General features: G+C 32.4%; 1 protein-coding gene and 1 long non-coding RNA gene across 4 annotated transcripts; both read right to left on the reverse strand.

Moving 5' to 3' along the window:
• Positions 1-3,938: 3,938 nt before the first annotated feature.
• On the reverse strand, positions 3,939-16,046 carry LOC148276821 (uncharacterized). 3 transcript variants are annotated; one of them, XR_015823648.1, is made up of 12 exons: positions 15,307-16,046; positions 14,121-14,726; positions 13,570-13,821; positions 13,294-13,491; positions 12,424-12,609; positions 11,227-11,361; positions 10,526-10,836; positions 9,851-9,969; positions 8,853-8,904; positions 8,204-8,496; positions 6,893-6,957; positions 3,939-5,513 (listed from the first exon to the last, which is right to left on the reverse strand). XR_015823648.1 is itself a non-coding variant. In XM_088233717.1 (12 exons), exons 2-12 carry the CDS (start codon positions 15,397-15,399, stop codon positions 5,504-5,506), a joined length of 2,268 nt encoding a protein of 755 aa, XP_088089843.1. In that variant the 5' UTR covers positions 15,400-15,671; positions 15,897-16,011; the 3' UTR covers positions 3,939-5,503. The 3 variants fall into 3 exon arrangements, 2 of the variants coding, with proteins under 2 accessions (XP_088089843.1, XP_088089844.1); XM_088233717.1 differs by lacking the exon at positions 8,853-8,904 and having other exon boundaries at positions 15,307-15,671; positions 15,897-16,011; XM_088233718.1 differs by lacking the exon at positions 8,853-8,904 and having other exon boundaries at positions 15,897-16,034.
• A 1,558-nt stretch (positions 16,047-17,604) lies between these two features.
• LOC148276822 (uncharacterized) lies at positions 17,605-18,424 on the reverse strand. The gene is made up of 3 exons (XR_015823649.1): positions 18,188-18,424; positions 17,868-18,061; positions 17,605-17,720 (listed from the first exon to the last, which is right to left on the reverse strand). It is a non-coding gene; the product is annotated as an uncharacterized LOC148276822 (long non-coding RNA).
• Positions 18,425-25,385: the final 6,961 nt, after the last annotated feature.

A 25,385-nucleotide genomic window follows, 5' to 3' on the forward strand; every position in this document is an offset into this window, starting at 1 on the left:
AAACGACGAACAAACTGACGAAGAGATGGGACATATCTCGAGACTTAGAAAAGTCGGTAAGTGGTTATATACAAATTTATATTTAAAAACATTTAGTAAAGATCGACTTGTTTACGCAGCTGTCACAAACAAACTACACGTCATCGGATCGCGTTAAAAATTGACACGTATGTCTATGACAGTCCTATTAACCTTATGAAGAATTACAAACATTTTGAGAGTGGTTCTTTTGAATTACAAATTCCAGCTTATATTTGAATATAACAGAATCTCTTTTTATGGAAAAAGATAGACAGGGCTTGTTTATACATCAAGTACAGCGGGCGAAGGCCTACTTATTACTACAGTACCTATCTACCCAGTAACCCGTTCTATATTATTACACATATATTATAATTTTTATGCAGTTATGAAGTCCTTCGGTCTTTTTAATTTATTTCTTTTATAAGTTGATTCTCTTTTGCCTTGCTTACAAGGCTTTATATTTACTGCAATACGTATGTTCTTTCTGAAAGTCGGCTGTGGGCTTGTTAAGGAACTTCTCTACATTTGCTTAATGAAGAGGAAACCATAGAAAACTCATTCAGGAGAAGCCAGCTTTTCACGGACATTAACAGACCGTGAAGTCCTTAGGTCACTCAACTTTCGATGTGACCAGTTCGATTTGAAAAAATAAGACCTTGGCTTTCATTCTATTTCTCAATCAAGAAATCAAATGAAAATGTACGTAATAACAATGTTAGTTGATCGTGGGAAGCATTCCAATACTGGATTACGGATGGCAGAAGAAAGAATATACACGCTTAAAAATGTTTAAATTATGTTGTTATTAAATGTGATTGTGAAAGCAATCTCGTCACACTTATAAAATAAAAGGTCTTTTAAAATATATAGGTACCTGCATATTATAGATTTGTCAATTTTAAGTATTTACTGAAACGTAACTGATAATGTAGGTCAATATTGTCACAAGTATATTTCAAGATTATTTAGAAATACGAACCTGCGAAATTAAATTAAAATGAGCTGATATAAGTACATATTACATTGTATATATTGACATTAAAATAAAAGACAATTCAAGTATTTACATATATTTGTTAATTATAGTAACTAAAAAATTAAGCAAATATAATTTAAAGAATTTGAGCTATGAGGAAGTTCAGTGCTACATGAAATTTGGTGTATAAAAATGTTTTCTGGCACACAGTAAAATTGGAGCATTTAATTGTATGGCGAAGTTTTAAAAAACATGAACTACGTCACAAGTTCTTGTGAATCAACCAATTAATTACAGCATTGTGATAGATTTCCGGGTAGCCATTTTTAAAAAAGTTTAGTGTATTTCGACGCTACGGGGCTTTACTTTTGAATGACGGCACAATTCGGTAGTCAGATGGCAGACTGGCCATCTGTGATTTTTTGGGTTTTTTAGTTGTCAAGAGTTTCAATTGACATTTCAGCAAATACACAGAAAATAAAATAAAAAACAGCATCGTTTAAAATGGCAAGTAATTATTTTAAAGACATTTTTTTTAGTTTATGGATTTAAGTCTTAAAATTTAGTCTTATTCCGCTCTGATCATTTTTGAAAACTACAGATGGTCCCTTCTGCCATCTGACTACCGAATTCACCGACAACTTGCGGTGTCAGGGGTGGAGTAATTGAATCTTTATTTCAAAATTAAAAACAATAACAGGACATCATTATCTTCACAGAGGAATATTTTTCTTTAATGAAATGAACAAAGGGAATAAAAAGTGCAGCCAGGAATACAACATATTTAAGACTGAAGTAAAAAATTTTATTCATAAATATTTATTAATAAAAAACACATTATTGTAAGATGTCACTCCCCCTTATGTTCACAAGAATTGTTTATTTTTCTTTTATGTAATGGGAAACTTTAATATAAATATAAGTTACAATTGTATTCCATCATGTAATATTGTACATACATATTTTTTTGAATAAACGATTTTTTTAAAAATTTTAGCTTTAAAAAAAACGGAACTTCTTCATTCAAAAATTATTTTTATAAAATTGGTACATGTAAAAAAATACAAAAAGTGAATATTTTTTCTAATAATAAAATAGACCAACAAAGCAGTTATTACTGCACATCTACAACGATGACAGTATTCAAACATTCTGAAATAATGAGGTACAAATTGACAGTTGACATTACAACAAAATGAGATATAAATTATTTATTGTTACATAATACAAAAAAAAAAAAAAAAACAATGATTTGTAACCTATACACAGCATGTGGTCATTTAATAAGAAAATGAAACTTAACATTTTCATTAACGTGCAAATTGATGAATAATGAGGAACTTCAGCCCTACGGGAATTTGGATACAAAAAATGTTTTCTTGCACGCGGTAAAAAATAGAGCATTAAATTGTACACAGAACAGTTTCTTGAAAATGTACAAAACAATAATAAAAAATATTTTAATAAAAATGCACTACTTTAAACGACGTCACTGGTTCATATGAACCAACCAATGATATGAGAGCTGTGAAGGATATCAGGTTTGCTTACCGTAAACGAATCAATCCGGAGAACTCACAGAGAAGAACCTCTGACGTCACACACGGAGTTATTCCAGAAATACAAAACTTGAAAAAATCATAACGCTGATAACACGCTACATAAAAATTTGGCTTAGTTTAATAGTATATTAACAAATAAAAAAAGAGACTGAACTTCCTCATTGAGGACACAGGTGAAAGGACAACCTAACCCAAAAAAATGAGTTTCGAGATAATCGCTGTTAAAGTTTTTGAAGTATTTTCAACCTGTGTTTAGATCTTTTTAAACATTTTGTTTTCTATGAAAGTCATATTTGCTATTAAAAAATAAAATAGTTATGTATTTGCATATGGTCATGTTTACAGCCTTTTGAACGAGTCAATATCTAAAGCCGTTCTTCCATCTGATGAGTAAAAATGAGTTCAATTATAAATTTTCTTGATCAAGGCCAAGCGATAGTAAAAAATGTGTGCTGTGATTGATAAATTAAAGATGAAATAATTAAATGTACTTTAAATGATGTAACCGAAATGCTGACTTTAAACAAACGGCAATTTGACATAATATTATGTCATATGTAAATGGGGGTTAGAATAGCAATAATGGCGGCAACAGAGGCTATTGTTTAAAGCAAATAACAACTAGTGAGGCATGTTGATATTTTTGCATGCTGCCACATGCTGACAACCTAGAGTGACTATTTTTTGTGTGGTGATATCTAAGAAATGCAGTTTATAAATATACATTATCCGGATAAACAACCTAATAGACGTTAGGTTGGTTTTCCACCTGCGTCCTCGATTAGTAAGAATGTAAAGATGGTTCTTTCCGAAATTTTAACGAGTTAAAATGTTTTTGATAAAATTTGTGTAGTGTATTATTTGATATATAACAAACATGCGAGTTATATGTTCACAGTATCTGCCCAACAAAAATATTGGATTAGTACGACACAGTTATGGCTAATTACTGGTGTTTTTTCTTTCTTTTTTGTTACAAGGTTTGGCCATGAATGTATATGGGAAGTTAGCGCATCTTTTCTGTACAGTCCTCGTACAGTAAGCATATGTAGTGTATTTAGTTAATTACCTTTGATGTGATTTTTGAGTAAATTGCGTTCCATAAATTAGCCAATTATAATTATTGACTCTATTAACTCTGCCAAGTTTCAGATACATAATGGCAACCATATTGTTTTGGCTGTATTATGATCTTTTTCACATCTCTGAGATATTTTCAGATGTAATATTCTCTAGCTGCTTTTGGCAGATACATTTTTATGGCTTATTCATGGTATGCATTAAAATTGTGTAGGTAAATATTGTTTGAATAAGTAAATTTTAATCTAGTGGGAAAACATTCGCGAGAGCGTTTACATGGTCAGCTAATCGGGAAATTTTGGATTTATAGTGTAGCAATAGGCACTAATGAGATCTAGGTTTTGATTTAAGTACCGGACACAGTACCTGACAGTGCGAACAACATATACAAAAAATAAAATATCTAAAATTATTATTCGCTGTTACCTTTAATATACCTGTTGAAATATAAACAGCGAAGAAAACAGACTAGATAATTAATGCTTTCGAGATGTAATAATAATAGAGATAGGCTCTATTTTGCCCTTGAAGAAGAAGAGCGATAGTTTGGTGGGAAGAGGGCCTACTCCTAAGTACTTCAGTGAAATCAGCACTGCACTCAGTTGGTTCAAGAGACGGGTGTTAATCGGTGTAAAGAAACAACCAAGATGGTAATATAAAAACACTCAAATTCAGAAAACATTAATTTAAATTATAAAACTATTTGTTTTACGTATGCCGAGCAGATCAAAGGGATGGATAAAATAAATGTATGTACAAATTATTATTACAAATATGACTTAAAGCCATTTTTATGAAATATTAGATAATATGAGTTCAACAAAAGCTATTTACAATCCATTTCAAGGATTTTTTTATACAACTACATACTAGTTTGAACAATAAACAAAACACAGATTAATAATGTAAATGTTGGTATCTACAGTAACATTAATTTTAATTAAAAAACATGTTTTTTGTAGCAAAAACTTTCATTACAAATAAAACGATAATTAAAATGGACATAAATATTTTAACAAATAAAAACAGAAAAAATCACTATGACAAGATGAATATATGTATTACATTACAAGAAAAAATAACTGCCCGCTTAAGGTAGAAACCACTGAACTGTGTGTGAAAGTGTACCAGACACTATTCTTGAATGGATAAAGGACGGCATCAATTATTCAAGATTTGATTTTGTAGTTCGAGAGAGTTCATCTTAAGTATGATAATTTGGTTCTGTTGTAATAAGCTAAAGAAGATTCTAGGCTCAGTGAAGGGCCCAGCCTAAAGTTGTCACTATGAGTAGAGTTATAACATGCTTTTTAGATCTGATTGCTGTAATTTTATATAGATTTGAGATGTCGAGCTTGTCAATATAATTCACTAAGGACACCGGCTAAAATGAAACAATAATAATGCTCTTTTTACATGGAATATCTAAGAAAATTGATTGGTTATGTCAACATAGATATTTCCTGCTGTGCTGACTGATGTCTAACTCATTTTGACAAAATTTTTCCATAATATATGCACCCTCTAGCACTAACCCTCAGAAATATATGTGTATACAATAAATTAATCAATAAAATGAAAACGTGCCGACAGTTACTTTCTGGCCATATACCACAAACTAGAACCAATTTTAGCAAGATGATTGTCACATTTGTGAAGTCAACATATTTTGTACTATTCCAGTGTGGATTTAAAAAGAGTAAGTCTTTAAATAATCATACTGGCATCAAAATAAAACTTGCTTATTGAAAAGTCTTTCTCGGCTTTTGTAACAATTTGTTTTTGTAAAGAGACTTTTCGTGGCTCTTTCATGTACACAAAGTTAACAGTCTGTCCCCGTTGGGAGTTCTCCAATGCAATCTCACTGATAACTGAAACAAAAAATGTAAATCATTAATAACAAAAATAATGCAATTCACTTGAGTTATATAATTGCACTCGATGTTTTTTATGCAAATTAGTCCTACCGATTCATAATCAACCGCTCGAATGCCGAATTGGCGGGTAGCAAAGTGTACCCCAACTGCCGAGCATTTTGCCCGCGCGCACCGATTTTTTAGCCTTTTTTTGCTATTGTGATTTTTATGTAAAAACAGAACATAATCGCTGATGGATTGCAATTCTTGGTTGGACTCTATACAAACTGTATATTTACATACTTTTAACTCTGCAATAACTAACGTCAATTATAGGATTATAACACGTTTTTAGAGCGATAACAAAAAATTTTGTACTTTGTCTTAGAAAAAACGAATAAATAAAAGACTGCATCACAAAACTGCGCATTTTTAAAATTAAAAACCACTAGACAGGATACTAAAAAAGTGGTCTGATAGTACGGTATTTATACAAATACTGGATAAAATGGGCAAAAAACCTCTAGTCTATGGTGTTCATTTTCAAACCAAACTACGCGCGTACCCGCTCGTTGTGCTCTATTTATTTGTAAAAATCGTAATTTTCTTATTTACCATATCATGCAGTACATATTTTTTAAATCTTTATAAAATTTGCTATAAACTAGCATAAACGAAGCACAATAACTGTTAAATACTTTTTATAAAAAAGCCCACATTAAATTTATACAGCGAAAACTACTGTCACTTTATTTGAATATTGAAATACTGACAATGATGGTGATTTGAATCTAACCCTGAATACAACCAATAATGATAAAATACATTCTTATTCTTAGAGGTGGGGGTCAGTGCTATGCGAGTTCTTGACGTCACTGCGACCTGTAAAGATCTATTGTGACGGGTCCCCGTGAATAGTTCTCACCCTCCAAGCTCAGTAGCCTGGCTACTGTGTGAAAGAATACTTTTATTTCACAAAATCGAAAAGCAATAAACATTAAAATCGCGATCTGATGAATGTGGTTTTTGGCACTGTTATGGCGCCAATGATTTTTGTTTGATGATTGATTTTGTTTTTTTTTAAGTATTAAAATCAATTTAAGGCCCTAAAATCCACAATAACAAGGAAAATAAGACAAATTGTGCTTATAGATTTTGATTGAAGCGCAGATCTGTTCCGGCAATTGACAGGTGAGATCTACGCTCCGGCATTTGAGCGGTTAATTTACAAAATGCATAATAAATACTTTTTAAGAAGTTTATTACGCATTTTTAAAACATTAAAAAATATACACAAGAAAATAAATTTGAATTTACATAAATGAATTGTATTCCTATCAACTTAATATAAAATTATTATCAATGTTCAATGGATTAATACACGTTTGACTAACCCGGGGGCAGGAGCTCCTCTCTGTCGCCCTCTTCCAGCTCTCCTCCCCCGCTGAGTGGACCTTATCTAAAGAAAACAAATTTTAAAAAAATATAAAAAATAACTATTTGATACATGCATTTTTTATACTGTTTTTATGGTCTATTTTTGTTTTGGCTCACCAGTGCTTTAAGATTTTTAACAAAAATATCACACTGATTTGTAGACATTTTAGAAACTATCTTGTCATTCTCCATAAAAACAGGCGGAGAGCATATTTTATTTTATTTTATTACAGGTGTACACGGCACAAATGCCTTTTATAAATGTAAACATAAATACATTTAAACATAACAGTGTACTATAACAAAATTATAAAATTAGATTAGATTAGATTTGTAGACCTTTATTGTTGAAACAAATGATAGTTGATTTAAAAGCTTAAATATTGTTGTATGGTTAATTTTATAAAGCAAATTTTATGTAATCTAATTCCCATTGTTTATAAAGCTTATGCTTTGAAGTCAATCATCTTTTTGGTAATAATTAGAAATTCATAACTTGGGCCGTGATTATGATGGGGAGCTGAGGACGTATATCTTCACCATGACAATAAAGTTGAAGATAAATTCTCTCGAGAATCTGTATTTAGGGTGAAAAAAAGTATTTTGGTGATCGTACGTCATTTTAGCCAAATTATAAGATACATCATTCTGGTTTTAAACCTTCAATATATATATGTAATACATATACATATAACAAAAATGTCATACGCACTAAATGCAAAATTCTTTTAGATATACGAGAAATACATATTGACTGATATGCTCCACCCCTGACCTAGTCCAAGTTTCTTTGTCTTATTTCTTGACATAGTCCCCCTGGACTCGTGTGCACATAGCTTCCTGGTAGAACATTTATCCGAGCCCTGCCAACTACTCCTTCACACCACCACTCATGCTCCAGCACACAAGATATCGGTGTTGAGGGTTGCTATTCACGAAGTTGGGTTTGAATCAGTTGAACACCTGTATGTTTACCTGATCTAGCCTTCAGCGACTACCGCCTACTACTAAAACTCGATAAACATTCGAGTGGAAAGAAATTTTTGGAGGACAATGAGGTCATGTGCTGTGTAGATGAGTGGTTGGCAGGGGTCAGACAAACGTTCTACCAGAAAGCTATAGAAATGTTGGAGCATCGCTGGCAGAAGTGTTTACAAGTACGCTACGCCACTGAAATAGGTCGGGGGTGGATCATAATCAATCCCAACAAAATAAAAAGAAAACCCTAATACATATACATTTGTAAATAGTAATTGCGGGGTACGCACCTGAGGGTTCGATTGCCGAGTTACAGGTGGAGTCGGGTTAATCAGGTGGCCTTGGAGGTGAGGTGGGATGTAGGAATGCGATGCGAGCACATAAGTCGCCCTGCTGTTAGATCCCCGACCCCGAAGAGTCGTAGAACTGGGAATCCTCAGATTCACTATGACTCCATTGGGCATAATTCCTCCTACGATACCCAAAGCTGAAGTTGGGATATTCATCGTCGTACGTGTCCGTGCCGAACTCGCCGTAGTCGGAGGAATCATTGTATGAGTCACTCTCGCTACCACTTCCAGCACTGAAATACAATCACCCGCAATTCTATTACGATACTATAGACCAACTTCTCTGCTTATATTGGATAGTACTGACGAATATTTAGAAAACATATGTTTAGTTAAAAGTCAACTATTTTCTTTGTCTTGGACTGAATTTGAAAACAAATGAAATAGAGTAAAAAAAAAATTGCATTAAAAATGTAATATTTGCATTCCTTCTCAAATATTTAAGTTTCAGGTTATTTTAAATTATTTGTTCATTCATAATTAAACTAGAAAACAGGAATCGAGTTACGCACAATGGAGAACAACATCAAACTTCTACGGAATGGGATAGAAGAGTGATTTGAATATTTAAAAGAATATTTTAAAAAACCTGTGTCTGTGAGCAGCTGTACCAGAGTCATCCATAGGAGTATTTTCAGTTTCTGAAAACAGTTCAGCTTAGTGAGCTATCACTGTTCTTCTAGCCAAATGTTTAGCGTCTAGTGACCCGAGATCATTCAATAAGCAAAGCAAATGTATTTACATTCAGATGACGCTGGTTTAGCTCTTAGTTAAGGCACAGAGGGTTAACATCTTTAGGTATTCATTCACTTATTGAATGAGTCAAGCGCACAATTGGTTAGACATTGAACATTAGGAGACCCACTCAATAATGCTAAGTAGACAGATAATTAAAAATTACTAAGTTTAGTATTATGCACTTCAAATTTGATAAAAAATGCTTTTAGATAAATTTCTACTTTACATATTTAGATATTTTTCTTACACATTTCAAACTCATGTTTTGTGGCTTTGCTTATTTTCATTTGCCATTTACTAGTTCATCAATTACAATCCCCTGTAATCATGATTTGACCAATTATTGACTGGTTGACGTTTGAAATCCAAATCATTTGTCAATACAATTTGATCACTCTCAAAATGTCTGAATTGGCAAATTGTATGACGAGGGATAGTTGTACACAATATCAATGTTCATTAATTTTTAAATGATTTATTCTTTTTACAGCCCCACCATCACTCCAAGCAGTGATATTTTATTAAACTCGGGTGCAAATAACTATGTTGTTTGTGTATTTTTGTATTTTATGTCAAACATGTCAGGAATCGAACTCGATATCTCTCACATGGTAACCATTTGACCATGGGGCTGACACAAAATTGTAACCGAGAACAAATTAATTTGATATATATATTTTTCTTCAGCATACATTTTTATTACATTGAGTTTTAGCGCAAGAGTACAAAGTCAGAAAATATATATTGAGGGTGAATGTTTGGAAAATATTCTCGGAAGATGTAGCAAATGTGATAAAATTTAGAATCCAAAAGTAACCCGACAGGAAATAGATAATACGCAGTACTTACTCTGTCTCTCCAGTAAAGTTTGCGCACGCTTTTGTTTAGTTTCATCATCCATGCTGTCCACCATCTTTTCTATAAAGGAATCTAAAACAATGCTTCGACATTCTGATGTAATTTTGGCCCTGAAAAAGGAAACATATACAAAAGGTAGGCAGTAAGATGACTTGATTAATTGGTAATTTATTTTGGAAATACAGTGGAATCCGTTTATTGTGATCGCTTTGGAATCTGTAACTTTTTATAACATTAAGCAAAAAAATATATTCACAAACATCGCTGAATCAACTTGATTGTCTTTCCCAAATCGATTTCTCTATTAATTTTTATTTTGATTGGAAATTTAAAAAGCTTCTATATTTCAGGAGGTAATTTCTTCAATTAAATTTGTTGATCTAGTGAAGTAAAAGAATTGAACTGAGAAATGAATGGGGTAAAATATGCCTGAAATGACTGTTAAGTTTGTACAGTTTTCTTAACCAGATTTTTTTTTTTTAATCGTTTTCATTTCCCGTTTTAGACAATTAATTCGGTTAAGCTTAGATCTGTCTGTGTAATTTAATATGTGAAATCAATGATATGAATTATAAATGCGTAGTTAATTTGTTTCTTTTAAGAAGATAAAATTATGTTGAAATGACTCAACATAAGTAAAAATTATTATAAGAGTATGTAACTAACCTGCAAACTGGACATTCTATTTTTTTCTTTTTCCACGTTTCTATGCAGTGTTTACAAAATGTATGCGAACAGTTGAGGGAAGTTGCTTCTATAAATAGATCAGCACAGATGGAACACTGTAACTCTGATTCCATTATCTTGTTGACATTTTCTAATACATGAGCCTTTTCCTCATTAGCTATTATCATTTGGGCTGAATAATTGGAAGTAGATGGGGTATCAAATGACACATTCGTTAGGTCAATTATAACAGGATCTTTTGCCTTGTTGCCGTCGATAATTTCTTGGGCGGTATTCATTTTAGAAGTCACCTAGAAGAAAATAAATTATGAAAATTAAAAAAAAAAAAGTAGTGTAGACGTTTAGATGAATGGCAACAATATATTTATTTGTATTCAAGCAGAAAGAAAAATATATTTCTGTTTGAGAAATAGAAGCAGAATTTGGCCAAGTGCTTTTAACTCTCGGTGTACTGGTTGGCGCGTTTGCCTACCATTCTTGAGGTTTCTGGCTTGATTCCCAGCGAACATACTCGTTAAATATGTAAATTTTCACAGTAAAATTTCACCATTCCCGGATTGGGTCTGAAGCGTAAGACTGATAACAATCCCTTCGTGTATTGCAAATGATTGATGAGATTGGAGTACCAATGCCGGGCTCTACGCACCATCAGAGAATGGTGATGATGATATGATACTGACCTCTTGTAGCTCTTGTTGCATCGCCTCGATGGTGGAATTACAGGTTTCGGTTTTCTGAGCGAGAATTGATGCGAGGCGTTCTTTTTCAATAGCTAATTGTTCTCGGACTGAAGCTTCTTTTTCCGCCAGTTCTTTCTATAAAATAATCATTTAAATAAGTTTTAACAATATTTCGAGTACTATCAAATCGTTGCAGATTAGTACTGGATTTGACCCTCTACGGAGTTTATTAAGATTGACAGATATAGCAACAGAGCTTACAACATGCCATTGGCTGGTAAATGATCACTTAACACACTGTAAACTGGGGTTTTACTCCCGACACTTGTGTACAGAAGTAAAATATGGAATTGGCAGAAGGATGAAAACAGAATGAACGCGGTCAAAGTGCAGTCTCTAAGACGGATGTATGGGAAGTCAAAGTATGACAGGGTTACGAATGATGAAATCAGGCGAAGGTGCAAATATGAGATATGTATAATTGTTCAAATTAAGAAAAGGTCACTGAGATGTTTCGGTCATGTAGAACGAATGGATGACGAAAGAATGGTACAACAGGTATATATGACGAGAATGAATGGTAACGTAGGGCAACCAGACGTGGCATGATCAGATAAACCAAAATCTGCACTGCACTCTCAAGTCTGGTCATGTCAAAAGCAGACACAACGGAAAGGTATTCACAATGTTTTCAAGAAAGAAATAATTACTAAGGAGGTGACCGTAGCTCCCCCTTCCTCGCATAGCATAACACACTTGCACCCTGAGGCCGCATGAGCGGGGCTCTTATGTGCGCGTATGGTGCGCGTGTGATATGCGTGCAATTATCTCGGGGTCAGGCGTACACACGTCATTTTTATTTTTTAAAGGAGTAATCCGCTAAGCCCCAGACCAATTGAGAAAAAACCTTTCTTGGATTTTTTCTTGCAATTGATGGGAATCGAACCCGGAATGCCAGTTTCGCAGCTGTCCGTCTAACCAACTGCGCCACAGTGCCTGTTTTTTTAAATGCCATGGCACAACTCCGGGGTGTGACAGTGTTACCAAACGCTAAGTAGATGGCCATATTATTAAGACAAATGGTTTATACAAAAAATACTGTAGCAAATGCTATAATATTCGTCCTATACCTCTATTCGTGGCGCAGTTCTTTTCATCAATATGAATATTTTTGTACATATTTTGTACTAGTTTTACCTGTAATTTTTGTAGATCTTGTTCTGATTGTTTGTTTTTTTCTAATAACAATTCTTTTAATTGCTGTTTTTCTTTTTCCCTTTCATGGAGACGCTCTTCCAACAGTTTCCTTTCTCGTTCCAATTTATCTTCAGCTGCTCTACGGGCGGACTCCAGCTCTGCCTGCTCTGTCAACTTTATAGCGAGCTAAAAAAAAAAATATACGCAATCGTGAAATAAATATATTACGATATATCAATCATCAAGTTCTTAGGGCCGGTTGTTTGATCATTTTTCTCTAAGTCCTAAGTTAGCCGTCCATTTGGATTTTATCACTTATGTTCTTATTCTGAAAATCATGTTTTTAAACAACTGAAGAGTTTTTGTTCAACTATTGACAATATTTTAGTTCAGTATGTCCGAGAAGTAGCTTGTTATAAACGTAAATAAGTATGGAGAATACCATAAACTAAAATGTCAACTAATGTTTCCTCTTTACATTCGAGATCTCGCTATTTCTGTGATCAATATAAAGTTTGAGTGTATTTTCTTAAACAAGATTAGGTACAATAAGTTGGTAAATAACTAATTTTTTAAAATCCCGAATAGTATCCGCCATTGTTTTTTATTTAGTATACTTTTTTAGAAAATTCTTATAAAAATGTGTACTTCAAAGTACGTTCTTACTAAAATATTTTTTCAATCAACTCTTACAAAAGATTTTTTTCGATAGACGATACTGCATGTAACGTTAAAAAAGAGGTTCTAGGTTATCTTAATTGATCAAAATCCAACTTTTTGAGTATGGTTTGGAACACGAGTGCTCCTTTGTCAAGAAGTAAAATTGTAAAAATTGTTTCAGGACATTCTAATAATTGATTCATACTTTACCTGTTCATTCATTTGAGTTCTTATATCTTCCGCTTCTTTCTTCAGTGATTCAATCAGGTCTTGAAACTCCTTCTTGGCCATTTCACTGGTTTCCTTGGTTAGATGTTCTTGCATTTTCATTTGTAATTGCAATGATTCTATGTGCTTTATTTTACTTTCTTGTTCGATCTTCATATTTTCTCTTAATTCGTGTATTTCCTGAAAACATAACATACATAATAATATGTGACCCGAAGTAATCAAAATATTTGTAAAATGATGACTTTTAACACTTACCCTTTCTCTAGCCGTTTGAAGATCTTCAGCTTCTCGAAGCCTTAATGATTCCAATCGCTCTACTTCTGCTTTTAACTCCCATTCTTTTTCTTGTAACTGTTTTTCCAGTAAGTTTAATTTGAGATCCTTCGAGCTAGAAACTTCTTCTAACCGTTGCTGGAAATCATCTCGATCCTTTTGTAAACGTTCAATGAGAACTTTGTTTTCTTCTTCCAAAGTCTTTTCGTGTAATTTTTGTTCTAGAAGAGTTGACTGAAAAAATATTTTAGTAAGAAGGTACTTCGAAGTACAAATCTTTGTAAGAATTTTTTACAAGCTACAAAAAGCTCGTTTATTTTTCGATAGTATAACTATTTTGTTAAGTGATGTTTTTTCGGTTAGTTGTTTTACTCTGTGTAATTTACTAATAAAATAAATTAATACTAAATCCCGTACCGTCAACATTTTTGTAGATACTGTCTAAGTGTCTAATTAAAATATTTTAAAAGTATCTACATAAAATATTTTAATTAGAGTATGAAACGAAAATAGTAAAAAGTAAACAAAAATACCTCTAATTTTTGAATTTCTTCGTTCATTTTAATTTCAATTTCCCTTTTCTCATCTTCGCTTTGTTTAAGAAGAATATCTTTTTGCCTTTCGATTTCGTCTTCTCTTCCTTTGAGATCTATAATTTTCTTGTCATACTGACATTCCAAATGACTAATTTTTTCATGTAGATTTTTCTGGAGCAATTGTTTTTCATTCATAATATCCATGTGCTTTATTTTCGCTGTGTTTAGTTTTTTCAACATGTTATCCATTTCTATATTTTGGGTAAAATCAAATTTATCTTTAGCGTCTTTAATTCGGACACCAACATCGGATGGGCATTCGGAGTCGTGATGTTTTCTTTTTCGGGAAGGTGGGTCCGGTTCACTGTTGAGATAGAACTTGTAAACGAAATCTCCGGCGAGATCCAACTGAATAATGTCTCTGTCTCGTAAAAGAACATCTTCATTTTGTTTGATCCTGTGGCCGTTGATCATCGTTCCGTACCGGCTGGTGTCCCGTATAGTCCAGGCGAGGTCGGGAGCCTGCTGCAGGACGCAATGGGAGCGGGATATAGCCACACAAGCTATCACTTCGGTGTTGGATAAAGAGCGCCCGATGGTGAACTGCAAGGACATTTTAATTACTTATAAAATACAAAATCTTACTGCTCATGATACACATAAATATTAGATAGAAGTAGTCGGTCCTATTACTAGATAACGCTGAAAAAGAAACGCTTCTTCTTAAGTAAAATGTAAAAATCTACTTCCATTGTCTATATCTTCATCGTTTATCAATCTTACGCTTCAGGTGCCAGTCCACGGACTGTGAAATATTCTAGTGTAAAAACAAATATTTCGAGTCAACCATGTCGGGAATCGAACCAGAGACCTCTCGCACGGTAGATAACGCGCTGACCACTACACCACGTGGCCGACCATAAGGACAGTTAATACATATTTGGATGAAAACTTCAGTAACTGAGCAATTTACTAAAATTATTACTGATAAAATTTCATACAAATATTAAAATTTTCGTATCGAGACTATATTGATAAAGATTGGCAGATCTCTTACCATCTTGTTATTACTGAAAATTTATTATATTATATAAAATCACAAAGATAGAATCAATTGGGGGTTAGGTATGGTCACAGAAAATTGAACAATTCCTAATAAGGTACATACTATAATTATACTTACTTTAGGACTATTTACTTCAATGACGGAATGTTCAGAAAATTCATTTTGCAGAGGTTTAATGCAACACAATTTAGGAAGAAAAACTTCAGCCATGTTGACAGTTGATATTTCTATTATAAATGCATAGTAAACAATCTTGAAAATGTTGGCATTGTTGGCTGGTTATGGCATTTTGTAAACTGGTAATTATGCGTAATATAGTAAATCTAGAGAAAACACAAAACGACGATAGCTGGATCACAGCAATTTTTTGGTGCCGGATGGTATTGTCAAATTTTGTACTATGAAAATTTAAAATGAAACGAATACAAAACTGTGTTCATGAGCTTGATTTCAAGGTATTCGGCCTATTCGAAGTTGGGTGGCTGTCACCGGAAATATAAACATGCAATGATACACATAATTATCTTTATTCTAACATTTAACCATTTAAATATTCGTTAGTTTCATATTATAATCGTTGACTTTACGTCATTCCATCAGGGTATCGCCGAAAGATCGTGAAAACTTTTGGAAAATTGACTACAAATAAAAAACCCTGATTTATCGAAACATTTTCACAGATAAAAATAAAACATAAAGGCTATTACACTGCTTAACTCCGTAAACTGCTTTAACTTTAAAATTGACATGCAAATGAGAAAAAAACAAAAACCGTCGCTATCAAATAGTAGCTTTTCGGCGTTTGGTAAACTGAAGTTAGCTGCAGGCTGCAGATTGGCTCGGTTCGCTCTGATATTGGCTGCAATCAGTAGGCAAAATTGCCAACTTCTATCAAGTGAAATTTATAAGCGGACAAAAATTTCGAATTCGAAGGATCTACGGAAAAATCAGCAATCATTGACAAAAGGGGATAGGGGCAATATGAAAAAATGTCGGTGACTTCTTTCTTTGGTCCTCCGGAATTTTTCCCGTGATTTTTTAATTGTAAAAAATTTGGTGACCTTTTTTAGTTATCTGTATATTTTTTTTATGTGAATGCGAGTGAAAATCTTATGGTTAATTTTTTTAAAAAACGTTTTCGCGACCAATATCTGTATGTTTTCGAGGGCCTCGTGTGCAAAAACTGTTAAGGTCACAGAATATCTAAAACTATGAACGGATAGTCCGCTTTGTCGACTACCGGAAATAGTTTGTAACAAGGTGACGTCACAGCGCTGCGAGTGAGAGTTTAAGTTTGGGCTTTTATGGGCACGGTGCGCTTAGTTAAGTTGTATCTCCGGAACGATTTGGACGATTTTAGTGATCGAGATGTCTACGAATAGCTGAAAACGTGAGTTAGACGTTGATAACCCAAGAAATATAATATTTACGTTGGGAAGCAAAAAATATTGAGACATTGTGAAAATATCGTGTCGTCAGAAGAGAAAGAATTTTAGTTACCATCGACCTGTGAAGATTAGCTATTTGTACTAATGATTTCGATGAATGAATTTTATGTAAAGGTAGCGTAATTTTGATTATTTTATTTCAACATTCTTTCTGACAAACGAAACAAAAAAATCTCCCAATTACAAGAGTAACGTTTGTAATTTCGCATTCACGAAATAAAGATTCGATGGGAGTATCAAGAATAGTCCCTGTATATATATATATATATTATCAAGTTTTCCTACTAAAAACGCATAAAATTATCTTCCATAAAAATTGGTGGAATTTTATTCGATTTCAAGTCATCATAATAGTCAATAGTCAATCCTAACATGGGGCATAGAGCGCTATGGAGTATATCTCGATCATTATCTACGCATATAATTTTAAAAAAACAAGTTGTACGAAATTAAGGTGATTAAAAATCAGACTGATCAGTCTTACGCTTTAGGTGTCAATCCAGGGACAATGAAATATTGCTGTGTAAAATCACCCAAACAAGCATTTCATGACGACCTCGCCAGAAATTTATCCCGGCACTTCAAGCATCCCAGATAGCAATTTAAACTTGCCTCAAGCTTGTATCAAGTTTGAAGTATCAAGAGTTCAAGCTTGACCCAAGTTTGAGATTGCAACCTGTAAACTTGATCAAGTTTAAAGCAAACTTCCTAGTTACCATCCAACAAACTTGCAAAACAAACATCATACAAGTTTGGATTTATTTGGCAAAAAAAAAACAAAAAACAAAAAAACAAAAAATACAAAAAAAACAAAAAAACAGAGAGAAAAAAAAACAGGAAAAAACAAAAAAAAACTAAAAAACACAAAAAAAAACAAAAAACACGAAACTTCTTAAAAATATTAATATTAAATAAAATATCTTGTTATTATTACTCAGTATATTTATTTTGAATAAATAATAAAAATTACGAGCTATTTTTGCCAAGAAAGTCAGATGATGTGATGTCAGATGATGTGATGTCAAATAATTCATGTCAATTGACTGGAGATCAAAGTCCGGTGCATTCTTTTGTCTCTCAACTCTGAAACAAATAAATAAAACTGTTTTATGACTTACTAGCTTTTCGACTAGCGGGATTTCTCATGGTAAAAGTATCCGATATTCAAAACAAAATTTGTTGCAACAAAGGGAAAACATAGGAAGGACATATGGAAGTTTAGGTATTTACTGAGCTTATGTACTGTCATTGGCTGGTTGAAGTGGCCACTTTACAAACTGTGTAACATTAAGCGTTCTGCCTATGTTTAAACATCTTCATTTCATCTTCAACTCTTCCATCTCTTAACTTTTGTAAAGTATAAGAGCCTCTGGAGTTAAAGTATTGGTTTATTATATCGATATATTATCAACAGCCTTTTCGTTCTGAAAATAAAACATAATTCAGTCAATTCAATTCAATAATAGGATAATGTTTGTGATATTTAATAATTAATCAGTTTAAACTATTTAAGCACTATGCAGTGGATGAGATATTAATATCATACTTACTTTTAAAGAGCTCTTGACAAGACGGTTTTGTCGAGTGACAGTGCAACAAAAACTCATTTTTAATGTTTTTTCCTCAGTGGTATATCAATAGTTTATCCTTTTAACTGAGTATTAACACTTCGACAATATTAAAAGTTTTAAAATCACCGGAAAAACGTCCAATGATAAATGCGTAATTAAAGAACCGCGCATTAAAAATGACATGAAACCCACGGACAAAAACGGTGAAATATATCATTTTTCTATGACTTTGATAGTATTGCCAATCTGAATGTTGTTTGGAATTAACCACTTTTATGGATATTTGTCATGCACTAATTTAATTCGGCGGCCTTTGTGGTGTAGTGGTTAAGACATTTGGCTCACACATGGAAGGTTCTGGGTTCGATTCCTGGTGAGAACACAAAAACTACATGTGATTTTTCTTAAGGCTGGGGTGTACCGTGCTGTAGTTCACAATTGTAATTGGGCCTCACAGTCTGTTGTGGTGCTAAAAAAAATCGGTCTGGTAGAAAAGTCCTGGGATTAAATATAACAGTTTAAATAAAAATAAATAAAAAAAGGAATTCTCTCCATATTTTTATGTATGATCAATGTGTTGATCATCACTCTGTGACTTTCGGATTCTGAAATACCATTCTTGACATAACAAGATTCCAGCAAGTTTTGTCAAAACTTGTCTCTTCAATTTTGACATAACAATATTTCAGCAACGTTTGATAAAAACTTGTCTCGTCAAATTTTCCTTTTCAACCTTCCATCAATCTTAAATCAAGTTTGTACCAAGTTACACTGCTATCTGGGATGGTAGGCAAGCACGCCAACTTATTAAATTATTTTGGAAATCATTAATGTTGGCAACTTTGGCGCTGGTTGTCAACTTATCGCAATTATTGAAGTTGTGCCGTATTGCAAAAGTTGATATCATTAGTGTCTCCCACTAGAAATCGATAAAAATATTTTACATTATTAATAATGACAGCGAAAAATGACAATAGTATCCCCCTTGTCTCCATAAAACCCCAAATATATATTTCTTTGCAGCATTTTTATAGATACCCAGATTTAATTATACAGGGTGTTCTTTAAACCTTGTCACTTCCGAAACTACGATGATCAGTATGAGCAAGAAAACATATTGTCACATTAAAATAAATTTTTAGAACGACTAAAATCTTAAAAAAAACAAATGGTTCTTACTTCTTCAGCCGCGCCCCCCTCGCTTCTCCCCTGCAGAAGTTCGCAACCATTTGTTTTTTTAAATATTTTATTTTTAAAAATTTTAAGAAGAGGATGTGTGGATCAAATATTTGCTCTGCGAAATATGACAGAAAAGTTTCTGACTAAACATCAGAAACTTGTCTGCGCATTTGTCGATCTGCAAAAGGCATTTGATAGAGTTAACAGAGAGAAATTGTGGAAGGTTTTATCGGAGTATGGAGTAAATGGTAACCTGACAAGGGCTATTGCGTCACTGTATAAGGACAGCACAGCATGTGTGAAGGTGAATGGGTCATTCACATCGTGGTTTAATATTCCGAAAGGAGTCAAACGGGGATGTGTAATGTCACCATGGCTGTTCAACATATACATCGATAACTGTATGAAAGAACTGAAAGATTTAAGAATGGGAGCAAAAATGAGTGGTATAACTGTTAACTGTCTTCTGTATGCGGATGATGCCGTGCTTCTTGCTAGCAGCAAAGAAGACCTTCAATTCTTGGTAACAAAAGTCTACGATGTATGCAAGAAAAGCGATTTGCTTATGAATGTTGATAAATCGAAAGTGATGGTTTTTGAAAGGGATGAAAATATAACTAAATGTGAGATCAGCGTGAACGGAGATATTCTGAATCAGGTAGAAGAATTTGTGTACTTGGGAAGTATGTTTACTAGAGACGGAAAGGCCGAGAAAGATATTGAAAGGAGGGTGAGTGCCGGGAACAGGTGAACGGTGCACTAAAATCTACTGTAAGGCTGAGACATGCATTATTGACAGAATCAAGAAAGGGGTGCTGCGTTGGTTTGGACATGTAGAGCGAATGGACAGCGAAAGAACGCCTTAAAGGATCTACGATGCAAATGTTCATGGATGCAGAAAACGAGGAAGACCGAGAAAGACATGGCACGATCAAGTCCATCAAATACTTGAAGATGGACATGTCAAAAGTAGGAATAATCGGCGTGCGTGCATGAGAAGATGTATGAATGTAGAGGAAGCGAGGTCTGTATGCCAAGATAGAGTGTTATGACGTTCTATTCTCTCTGCCTACCCCTACGGGAAAACGGCGTGATGGTTTGTTGTTGAATTTTTTTTTGAAAGCCACCAGATCTGTATATCCGATAGGACCTATAACAGTAACAACTATCGAAAACGGGGGTGTAGAAATTGTGGTAATTTATTATTGGGTAGTATTAAGTAGCAAATGTGAAAAATATATTGTTAAAAGAGCCGATTGACTGACGCCTAAAAAGTCCAAATTTCCTAGTATGGTAATGTCTAAATTCCATATTATTTTCCCAAAAATGTTATCTTTGATTTGACATTTATATATATCAATCTCGATTACCAGAAGATTACCAGTATATACGTTTTTTTAGCAGGGGTGCACTCGCAAAATGCGCAGGGCTGGAACGCTTTTAAAAAAACTTATTCTGGCAAAATGACATTATAATACTCCAAATTGAAGATTGTCCAACGAATTTGGTTTTATTGGAATGGGGAAGTTCAATTTATTTATTTATTTTCAAATTTGTTAATATAATATTTAAACTAAGCTCAAAATTGACTTTTTATGTATTGTATCGTATTATCAGCGCTAGGACTTTTTTAAGCTTTGTAAATTTTCAATTACTCCGTGCGTGACGTCAAGTTCTCTCCGGTGAGTTGGCTTCCTTGAAACCGGAAATCTAACCCAACACCCTATTATTGGTTGATTTACAGAACTTGTGACGTCATTTAAAGTAGTTCATTTTTATAAAAATCATTTTCGTTCTTTTTTTTACATACATTTAAAAGAAACTTCGCCGCACAATTAAGTGCTCTAATTTTTGCCGCGTGTAAGAAAACATTTTTCATACCCGATTTTCCGTAGCATTGAACTTCCCCATTTATTTATTTCACATGAATCTTTTTATTTCTTCTTTTCCATTGTGGGTCTTGTTCATTTTTTTAATTTCTCCAGAAAAAGCTTTACCTTTCTTCACTCCCTTGGTTTACGTCGTACCCAGTTTACCCTCTATGGCCGTTTTCACACCTGCCACGCAAATCCATACTACCCGATATTTTACCGTGCTTATCCTGCAAACGCATACAAAATCTGTTACCTTTTCACACGCGTTGTAAAATGAATACGACCCGGTCTGTCAGACATAAATCTGTTGGGGTGTGCTTAATCGCAAACGATTATTATCAATATTAATAGTTCGAATAACCGAATTAGATTATTCCCGTAATCGACTTTTCATTTATGGATAATGCGTTGTTTTTTCAAAATACTTATGAAGTATGAAGAATGAAAGAAAAAATATTAATTAAAAATATATAAAATAAATATGCCTACTCTTATAATGCTTTATTGTATACACTAACTAAAAAAATACATAAAAACTTATGTATTGTACTCGTAATATTATTATTATTGTAAAAAAATATTTTTCGGTCATTTCTGTTTAGAAAAAGGTGTTTTTTAATTAGGTTTTTTTTCTATTTTTTGTTTTTATTATTACCTTTTTTTTTAATAAAAGAAATATTCCTTCACACAGGTTTTATCAAGGGGACCATTGAGAAAGAATGGTGTATTTCTATAAAATAATTTAATAAATATAATAATAATAACGCGTAAATCAGGGAATTTTCATGTACCTAAGTTTTGCTCAACGAAGTTCGGAAAAAGGTTTCTGGAAAGTATTGACCATTCCGAATTTTAAATAAATATTAAAACACGGAAAATCGAATAGCCAATTCAAAAGTGTCGCAATTAAAAAATATTACTTTAATCTTTTTGATAGTGATAGTTATTAATGTTATTTATATAGATGGTGTAAAGTACTATGCTTTATGTTTCTTTTTGTTTTCTTACAATTTCGTATGTATTTACTATGTATGATATTATGTATTGTCACAAAAATGTCTCATTTTTATTTACGGTCCCAAATGAGGTTTTTTTAAATTCCTGGGGGTATAATATCTTAGATATGTATTATATATTTCATAAATAAAATAAAAACAAATATAAATGTTTATATATATTGAAATATTCTATACTTTTGAGGCATTTTTTTCAAAACTGTAATTATTTCATATATGTAATACTGTCTGTAGCTCTGATTTAATATAAAGAAATACATTATGCTACATTGCCTCTGTCACTTCAAAACTTTATATTTTTATATTCGTGCTTTTCTTGTCTGATAAAGTTATGGGTTTTAATATTTTTTTATTTTTGTTTTGTCCTTAAATAGTACAAACACAATACATGAATGTGCTAATATATTAACCTATTTATAATTATTAGTCGGCCTCGTGGTGTAATGATAAGCGCATTTGTCTGCCATGCAAGAGGTCTCGGGTTCGATTCCCGACATGGTTGATAAGAAATATTTATTTAAAAAGGTGTTTTCCCACCAGAATATTTCATAGTGCCTGGACTGGTACCTGAAGCGTAAGACTGATCATCTTACCTTCATGTAACAAAAAATGATCAAGATACGCTGCGATTTGTGTACCACTGCAGTAATCTAAGCACCATTAGGTACGGAAAGGGAATGACGACGACGAATTGTTATTAAAATATATAATAATTATTAACATTTCACTAATTAAAAAAATTATTTAAGACCAACTCGAATGCAATCACTTTTTAAGAGCTAACTTATCTGCTACACACATGTTTTATCAACTAACATTCAAATGAAATGATTTTTTTTTGTTCTCTTATTTCTAATGGTCTTTCCTTAAACTCTTATTTCTGATGGTCCACCTCGGTGAACCAACGAGTTCTGTGTCTTTGTTTTCTTACTAAATGGCAGACTTACTTCATTTTTATTTCTAGTTTCATATCCGAGTTCACACTGATAAGAAAAAATCTTGTTCCCTATGTTCAAAAGATTTTTTGTTCATTTTGTTTATAAACACAATTGTTTTGTATTTTGCTTTCAATACACAGGAATTTGGTTCTATGGAGTTGAGATTTGGTCTCAAAAATTGATAAATTAATTTAACTAAACTAAAATTATTTTTCTGTGTTAAAAACCTAACATGTTTTTTAAAATTGAATTTCATATATTGAAATTGATCAGGCAGAAACCCAAAATTTAGGCAAAAGAGCAAAGATAGATATTTTTTATTTGGCTAGGTTGGCATTGATTTTTTTTACTATTTCGTTAGCTTAATAGAAAAAAAACTGTATTATTTTTAAGTATTCAATATATTGTTAGCTATAGAGTGATTTAGACAAGTAAAAAAATACCGAACGTATTAAATATTTTTGATGAATTTTCATAATGTTCCTTTTATTGTAAGAAACATGACTAAATAAGTATTTTTATACACAACGTATTATTATTTAAATTTTGTTTATATGTTTTAATTCGTATATATCTTAAATCTGCTAGTTTTTATTCACAAATGAAATGATAAATTAGGAACCGTTAAGTCAAACGCACAGAAATGTAAATAAACCACGCTGCTAATTAGCGTATTATTAAATAATATCTGTCGTCTTCATAGAGATCCCATCCCGCCTGACATTAATGTATTTATTTGCTTTACAAACGATGAAAAATAATATACAGAAACATTAAAATAAAAAAATGCACTACTTATTTTTCATCAATTACGTGCAAACACTTTTAATAATATTTTACTTAAACTTAAAATACATATATAAACAAAATGAACAATATAACCCACTTATTTATAATATAAATTAGAAAGGGTATAAATAAATAATATGCACTTATTAGTGCTGTTTTTAGTTTTCATGTAAATTATTTATTATTCGGAAAATATTGCTCTTAAATAAATACCTTTTTTTTTTTTAAACTAATATAAAATATTCGATTATAATAACAGGTTTAAAAATATTCATAAGAACATCGCAAAGAGTTTTTACGAATGTGTTAGTGAAAAAGTAATGTACCGCCATTATTCGTTTAAATAAGTTTCGATAATAATATCGATTTATCGTTTATAAAAACGAATATTTCTTTATATTAAAGTAAATTTATATATACATCGGTAAAATTTATATTGAAATACATTATCACCAAACCCCTATCAGAACCTAATGGTGCATAGGCCAGTGCATTGTTAATTTGAATGTATATATGATTTAAATCATTATATAGACATAATAAAGTAATAATTGCATACAATAAACATTAACGTATGCGAGTGTATAAGTCCTTGTTTACACCTTCAACTTTAGTAAGCAGAAAATTAACTATCAACAAAATTACCAAAACAATCAAATTATACAAAAAAAAAAGATTTTTTTTTGTACAATTTGACTGTCTAGTTTCGGCTACAAAATGTTTCCCTCTTTAGGGTTATTTAACAAGTAAACATACATAATACATATATTATATATTCAGTTGTGTAAGCAAATACAGTGGATTACAAAACAGTATTTTTTATTCTCAAATAAAAATTATATATTACGATGATCCACAATATTAGATTTACAAACATCTAAAATAATACAATGACATTATGTTCATCACCATCAAACTCTTATTCGCACCCAATGGTGCATAAGGTACTGGAGGTGCAAGTAATGATGTACCGCGGGAAAATTCCCGAAAGCGTAATTCCCCGGAGCAGGAGTACATTCCTCCACATACCCGAAACCGTTTTAAAGACTGTGGGTCTTCCTATCGGTTTTACTCATTCAAAAAAACAATATTTTGGTCAATAAATGAGTAGATCTTTTGAAATTTCTAATTTCGTATATTATTTCAATTCAATTTAACTTTATTACGTTCACTGCCCCTTTCACTGTGAGTTTGAAAGATTATATGGAGGGTCTTAGTCGGATATTGTCATTCATCCTTATGAACATACATGTGTATATTGCAAGCATAAATGGTAGCAAAAACGATATTTACTTGTATCGCAATAAATTCGAGATGCAAGGCGGTAAAATCTCCGCGGTATTTTACGGTAATTTTCGATAAGAAATGAATATGACGTACT

The sequence above is a fragment of the Micrasema longulum genome, unplaced genomic scaffold, assembly GCF_059751315.1.
Source record: "Micrasema longulum isolate JH-2025_06_02 unplaced genomic scaffold, ASM5975131v1 h1tg001143l, whole genome shotgun sequence".
Lineage (NCBI taxonomy): Eukaryota > Metazoa > Arthropoda > Insecta > Trichoptera > Brachycentridae > Micrasema > Micrasema longulum.